This window comes from Myotis brandtii, unplaced genomic scaffold, assembly GCF_000412655.1.
Source record: "Myotis brandtii unplaced genomic scaffold, ASM41265v1 scaffold277, whole genome shotgun sequence".
In the NCBI taxonomy this organism is placed as follows: Eukaryota; Metazoa; Chordata; class Mammalia; order Chiroptera; family Vespertilionidae; genus Myotis; species Myotis brandtii.
In genome coordinates, this window is record NW_005360548.1 from 1,512,521 (window position 1) to 1,520,254 (window position 7,734).

General features: G+C 48.5%; 1 protein-coding gene across 1 annotated transcript in view; it reads right to left on the reverse strand.

Moving 5' to 3' along the window:
- The window catches only part of DLL3 (delta-like 3 (Drosophila)), an 8,541-nt gene extending 5,520 nt beyond the window's left edge, over positions 1-3,021 (reverse strand). Inside the window, exons 1-3 of the mRNA XM_005868843.2 lie at positions 2,953-3,021; positions 2,545-2,826; positions 1,569-1,681 (exon numbers count right to left, since the gene is read on the reverse strand). Coding sequence (XP_005868905.2) covers positions 1,569-1,681; positions 2,545-2,826; positions 2,953-3,021 — 464 coding nt within the window. The remainder of the gene's footprint in view (positions 1-1,568; positions 1,682-2,544; positions 2,827-2,952) is intronic.
- Positions 3,022-7,734: the final 4,713 nt, after the last annotated feature.

Genomic DNA, 7,734 nt, shown 5'->3' on the forward strand with positions numbered 1-7,734 from the left:
GTGGGCCCTGCGGGAAGAAGGGAGCGACGCTGGATCGCCCGGCCAGATGGCGGCGCACTCAGTCTCGCGATAGAGCCGTAGCGCGCCTGCTCGCACTCTTCCTGCCCCTCTTAGCGAGGCCCTAACACCCCATTCCAACCCTGAGAATGGCAGTTACCCCTTAGCAGCGCGGTGAACCCCCCTACTGCGCCCTGAGACCCCTGAAGTCACAGTCCCATCTAGTATCCAGTGACCATCACTATGATCACAGCTCTTCCATAGAAGCCAAAATACCCCAATGTTTTGCACCATGATGTATGTGTGTGTGTGTGTGTGTGTGTGTGTGTGTGTGTGTTGTTTGTGGTTAATCCTCACTATTTTTCCCATTGGGTTTGTTTGTTGTTGTTTTTTAGAGAGTGGAAGAGAGAGGGAAAGACAGAGAGAAACACTGATGTGAGAAAAACACATCGATTGGTAGCCTCCTGCATGCACCCTGACCAGGGCCAGGGCTGAGAAGGAGCCTGCAACCAAAGCTAGGCATGTGCCCTTGACCAGAATCGAACCCGGGATCCTTTGGTGAGCAAGTCAAGGTTCTGTCCACTGAGCCAAACCGGCTAGTGCTGCCCCACAATCTTTGTATTTTAGTGATGAGACCTCTAACACCCGGTGGCATTTATATCTCTATATGGCCAAGGGAAAATAACGGGTCTTTTGAAGTGAGGTCATAATATCCCCAAATTGTGCCTCTGGATCTTCCTATGTGAAAATGGTGACAGAGACCCCACTTACTAAATCATAAATTACCCTTATTGCTTGAGGCCTTGGAAATACTGGGAGAGTAGCAGTTTCTCCTCATCAAGGCTGTCACACTCCAATATTGTGCCACAGCTTTCTATATCAAAATGATGACAACATCACCCTAGCTGGTTTGGCTCAGTGGCTAGAGTGTCAACCTGCAGACTGAAGGATCCCGGGTTCAATTCTGGTCAAGGGCACATGCCTGGGTTGTGGGCTCGATCCCCAATAGAGGACATGCAGCCGATCAATGATTCTCTCTCATCATCATTGATGTTTCTATGTCTCCCTCTCCCTTCCCCTCTAAAATCAATTTAAAAAAATATTTTTTAAATGATGACAACACCCACATGGGCTTTACATGACACCAAAATCCCCTCAAATTAAGGATAAGATCACCTATATCCCTCCCTGAAACCTTTGCTCAATATTCTGATAAAACCGCAGCATCCCATGCTCCCTGGGACCTCTATATGGACACAGTGACAGAGCTTTGTGTACAAGAACCAAAAGTAATGTACCCTTGGTTCTCAAAATCAAATGGTGGCAGAGCAGTACTGTCACTGTGAGCTTCTCTATCCTGCTCTGGTGGCTTTAATTCCAAGATAGTAAGTGTTCCTATCTTTCACTATTGGGACCACAGACTCCTACATCCAGTACCAGGACATTTCTGTATGGACATGGCAAGAGCCCTGGAGCTGTCAACACCCAGCACCACCCTCCAAGAGCTGTGATGACATCATGGGTCCAGCAATCCTGTGAAAACCACCCTGCAGACAGCCCAGGTCACTCACGTTGGACCCCAATTCCCACATTCTACACAGTAATCCCAAGACTGAAGACACTCACCTCCAACCTGCTCTCCTAACTCTTCTCTCCAGGTTTCAATGATGAGAGAGAAGGTGCCCTGGAAGGGTGAGAGGAAAGAATGAAAAACAGTGGGCAGGACGAGTACTTGATGAAGGCCAGGGTTTAGGGGTAATGACCATTCCAGGCACCAGGCAGGCAACGGACAGCTTCCAGAGGGGCTGGCTCAGGGAAGGAATGGCAGTTTTGGCTTCCTTTATTGAGCATTTAGTAAGTGGTGAGGACTATATTTAAGATAACCTGGTTGAATCCCTCAACAGGGACCCTTGTGAGGTACCATGATGTCCCCATTTTACAGATGAGGAAACTGTAAAACTGTAGAAAAGGAAAAGTCACTTGCCCAAAAGAACAAGGGTCTTAGACTTCAAATACAGGTTTGTTCACCTCTGTGCTTTTGGGGTTGTGGGATGGGAGAGAGGATTTTGGAGGTGAAAGAGTCATGAATACAGGCCCCAATTGGAATATCTGAGAAAGGATAAAGTGAGACGAGTTTGGGGGGGGGTCCCCAAGACAGGGTGTGAGGGTCCCTAGGTGCAAGGAAACTGGAGATAAAGATAAGAATCCCAGCATTTAGAGATCCCCAGGGAACAGAGGCAAAGTTCTGTGCATTTATTCTTTCCAGAGGTTGAGTTGGGGTGGGGGCAGGAATTCGGGGTCCCAAGCATGCAGGGCTGGGATTATAACATTTTGTATACCTAGAGGGCAAATTAGAGTCAGAAAAGTTGGGATCGTCAGTAAGTCGGGTTTATGAGTCTGAGAAAGGGTTTTTCCAGATGGTAGACTTACTGGTATGGGAATTTGGATTGAGGGGGAGGGTTGGGGCCTTGGAAGTTGGAGGACAGAAAGGGGTCAAGGTTTGGGTAAGGACTCCAGCACGAGGGTGCCCCCGGGGCCGGGTCTCACCGGCCAGGCGTCCCGGAAGGGCACGCGCATCAGGCCGTCCGGCAGCGGCAAGTCAGGAGCTGGAGCCCGGGACAGTTTGGTGTAGACCGGTCCACGCGCACTCAGCGCCGCGCCCACAGCGCACGGAGACTCCGCGGCCTCCTTTGGGATCCCTGGCTTCAGGCAGACTCTGAAGAAGAGGCGGCAGGGGCCCCCGGCACTGCAGGGAGACCTGGGGGCCCCTGGACCTGGTCCCGGCCGGAAAGAGTGAATCTGAAGCTCGAAAACGCCTGCCGGCCGTGCCTGGAGAGTTAAGGGGCACAGGGTGACTGGACCGCGGGTACCCGGGTGTCCTGTTCGCCCTGCACCCCTTCCCCAAGACCTACGGTTCTCGCCCCTCCCATCCATCCCTTTCCACTCCGCTCTCACCTGGGGAAGGAAAAAGAGCGCCAGGATCACCGCCCGGGACAGGAGTTGAGGCAGCCACGGGCCGACCATGGCCTTTTGGAGGTCTGAGGAGCCGCAGCTGCTGGCTCCGGAGCCTTATATTTGAGGAGACGGCTCCGCCCCTTCAAGCGCTACGGGGCTCCAGGGGGCTCGAGGGGGCCCGAGGGGAGGAGGTCGAGGGGAAGGGGAGCATGCTGGAACAACCGTAAGTTTGTCTGGTGGGTACAGGCAATGTAGTGAGGGTGTATGTGTGTGGCTAAGGATGGGGTAGGTTTAGGGGCTGTCTATGGTAAGATTACGTGAATGTGAATGTGAATGTGAATGTGTGCAAGAGCTGCTGGAGGGTATCCATGACTTTGTGATAGTGTGTCTAGGTGAGATTATGTGGCTCCACGTGTGTCTCAAATTGTATGTTAAGCCTGTTTGTGAGGCTGTAAATAATTCTAAGATTCAATGTGTGTGTGCACAGGCACGCGCGCCAGCATCTACATAAGAAGAGAATGGAGGTGTATGTGACTTCAGGATTGTGTGACTGAGAATGTGTGGCCGCACCTCTGTGCATGTGTAAGAGTATTTGTGAGATACTGGACCACTGGGTGTTGTCGATATGGACCTGTGGTCTGTGCAGGTGCCTCTAGGCAGCCGAGTGGAGCGGGTGGGAGAAGGTCTGTACAAGGTCGTGCGGAGACTTGAGTGTGGGAGGTCCATGGGCATAGCCTCATGTGGTTATGATGAAGACCCGGGGTTCTTTGTGGCTGTGTTTTCCCCTCCCCAAGACAAAGCCATCCTCCCAAACCCACATCATGGATGCAGCAGACGCCAGGGCGAGGAGCCCTGGTCTCAGGGGGGACTCCCAGCTGTATGTAAATGCCACCATCTGCCGGGCCCCCGCGCCCCTCCCCCTTTGGGCTACAGCTGGGTTGCCCGTTTGGCCTCCGGAAGGTGTGAGGAGCAAATGGGCAGGAAATTCCATCTTCACATCAAAGGCCCTATACCTCACTCCAGGATGAATGGTGTGTGTGTGTGTGTTTTTTTGCTTGTTTGTTTTGGGGGGCGGGGAGGGAACCTCAGGGTCCTCCAGAAATCCATTAGTATTCCAAGAGCAGGTGGTCCAGCCCACTCACTCTGTGCCAGGTGCTGAGCAAAGCCCTTTAGGTGGAGTAAACTTTTCCCCCCCCAAAATAAAAATTTTAATACTTAGAGGCTAATAATTATAGTAGAAAATACAGGTTCAATTTATATATTTTTTTCTTTTAAAATGAAGATAGAGTAAAGCATAGCCCAGCAGTCAGGCAGACAATAAGTTCTTAATTTTTAATGAATGAAATAACTCAACCCAGAGGTTTTTTTTTAATCATGAGGACTTGAGTTTTGAGTACACGGCCATAATCAAATTGTACGGAACATCCTAGGTTCCTCTGCACAGGTTTTCCTTCCCTGTTATATTCTCACCAAAGTTTACCTCCTGTGGGAGGCCTTCCCTTACATTCCAAGGTCAGGCACCTCCTCTGAGTTCCCAGCTTCCTGTAATTCCTCTATCCCAGTGGTTCTCAACCTTCCTAATGCCGCGACCCTTTAATACAGTTCCTCATGTTGTGGTGACCCCCAACCATAAAATTATTTTCATTGCTACTTCATAACTGTAATTTTGCTACTGTTATGAATCATAAATATCTGATATTTCCATTGTTACAAACTGAACATAATTAAAGCATAGTGATTAATCAGAAAAACAATATGTAATTATATGTGTTTTCTGATGGTCTTAGGCGACCCCTGTGAAAGGGTCGTTCAACCCTCAAAGGGGTCGCGACCCACAGGTTGAGAACCGCTGCTCTATCCCAATCCTGACCTCTGGGGTCTCTTAGCACACACCATGTCACTCTCCTGCATAGAATCTTCCATGGTTCCCCAGTGCCTTTAAAATACTTCAAGATTAACATTTGAGGCCCTCCTTTCCACATCCCCACTACTCAAACAGGTTCTGTGGCCCCAGTTAGTGCCAGGCCTCATGGACCAATTACTGGGAAGCAAATTGGGCCCTGTACTGGGGTAGGTGGAGGGAGCTTCCCATCAAATGGAATTTGGACAACCATTAGAACCAGCAGTGAGAGAAGGCAAATTCCTGCCCTGGATAATAACTTAGGAGGGTAACAGATTCCAGGTCTGACTTCTCCAAAATTTTAAACATGTAAAAATAGCCAGCCTTTATTGAGGTCTGTGCCAGGCATGACAGTGTTGCACATGAATCCTCTCACGTCTGTGTGAAGTACTTTAAGGGATTTCTAAGTGTCTTTTTGGCTACTCAGGACTTTTCCTTAAGTGCCTACAGAATGTCATGCTGAGGTGCCATGTGAGCAAAGATCTAAAGGAGGGGAGTAAGCCATATGGATCTGTGGCAGTGGTTCGCAAACTGCGGCTCAAGAGAAACATGTGGCTCTTTGGCCCCTTGAGTGTGGCTCTTCCACGAAATACCATGTGCAGGTGCGCATGTACAGTGCTATTGAAACTTCGTGGCCCATGCGCAGAAGTCAGTATTTTGTGGAAGAGCCACACTCAAGGGGCCAAACAGCCACATGTGACTCTCGAGCTGCTATTTGCCGACCACTAATCTGGGGGAAGAAACATTCATGGCAGAACAGCAAGTGCAAAGACCGTAAGGTGGCCAGGCCTGGCACACTTAGGGTATCTCCATGGCTTTCCTCATTTTGGTCTCAGCTCAAATACACTATCCCAAGTCCTTCCCTGACTATTCTATCCCATGTAAAAAAGCAGACCAAGGCCCCAAAACATTCCTTCCCACCATAGTTTTTCTTTTCTTTTTTTTAAAGCATCATTTAATTTTTAGAGATGAAGGGAGAGAAACATTAATGGGAGAGTGAAACATTGATCGGCTGCCTCCTGCATGCCCTCCCTCCTCCCAGAGATTGAGCCTGCAACCCAGGCCCTGACGGGGAATTGAACCAGCAAGCCTTCCTTGCACGGAACAATACCCATCCAACTGAGCCACACCAGCCAGGGCTGTTTTTCTTAATCCATTTATTACCCCAAGAAATATCTAACCATCGTGTCTTCTCCATGAGATCAGTTCCACGAGGTCAGAATTTAATTTGTTCACTGATGCGCTCTAGCTTCTGGAACGAGGCCTGGCAGTTGGTGCTTAGGAAACAGTGAATGAATGAATGATGGAGGCATTATTAACCTCTTATGAGGAAAGTGAGAAGCGTGAGACCTTGTCCAGGATCATAGGCTTGTGAATGATATGACATGGGAATTCAGACCCTGTTGGGGTTATGCCTTAACACTAACCCAATCCTGCCTTTCAGATGTGCCATGATGCAGCCCTAAAGCATTTAAGGAAAACATCCTAGGCCAGTGATGGCGAACCTTTTGAGCTCGGCGTGTCAGCATTTTGAAAAACCCTAACTTAACTCTGGTGCCATGTAACATATAGAAATTTTTTGATATTTGCAACCATAGTAAAACAAAGACTTATATTTTTGATATTTATTTTATATATTTAAATGCCATTTAACAAAGAAAAATCAACCAAAAAAATGAGTTTGCGTGTCACCTCTGACACGCGTCATAGGTTCGCCATCACTGTCTAGTAGGCCATGTAACGTAAGCAGTCTCAGAAGCCACCTGTGCCTAAGTCTACACCTCTCCTCCCCTCTTGCCCTCCAGCCTCGAGCAGGTGTGGCCTCACAGACAGCACCATACCTCAGCCAGCACCAAGATTGAGGAAAGGCCTAGGGGGCCCACTGGGCACTGAAGCATGGGCCAGCCAGTGCCAGAGCCTTAATCCCCAGAGGCTACTTGACCACTGGTGGACAGGGGCCAATTGGCAAACACACTTTCTTCTTTCATTCCATGTGGGTAGACAGATCTGAGTTACATTTCAAAAGGCTCCTCAGGTTCTGTGGGACTGTGTCACCCATGTGGTAGGCAAACACACACACTTGTGGTGGCTCTTCCTCTGTCCTCCACTCACTCTCCAGGATCACATTGCCCAAACACATAAGCCTCAGTCTCCACCTTTGCTTTTGGTTAAGACAGTCTCCAATTCTCAAAGATATGTGCAAAAAAACCCTGCAGCCCCTCCCTCAATCCTGCAGAGGTCCTAGGGATATCAAGAAACCATTCCCTGCGTTATAGACAGTACACTTAGGGTTGGGGGTGCATATCTTAATTCTTAGTAGACATCTGTGTGCTTCTTTAAAAATCTAGAGTTCAGAAGTTCAACCTGGCCCACACAGTTTCAAATACATTTTAATTACTATAAACACCACCAGAGAAGGTCTTTCTAAAATATTTAACTGGTACTAGCACTAAATGCCGGCTGGAGAGGCTGCCAAACTGTACAGGTTATTTCAATCTGTGAATAACCAGTATGGCCTGGTAACAAGCCCCATGTGAGTATACATATAGTTTGAATAGGAATTGTCCCATTTAAGCCACATAACCACTCTAGTAAGATAGGTCCTATCATTAACTCCATTTTACAGATGAGGAAACTGAGGCAGAACGGTGCCTTGCCCAAAATTCACAACTACTATTTGAGTACCTACATAGAGTGCCTAATTCAGCCCTCAAACCTACTGTGGGGTAGGTACCATTATTATTCTTTTATAAATGTGGAAACTGAGGCACTGAGAGTGAAGTAACTTGCTCAACATCACACAGGAAGTGGTAGAGCTGGGATTTCAACTCCGACAGGCTGGAATTCATACTCTTAAATAATAAATGCTGTCCAATTCAGGG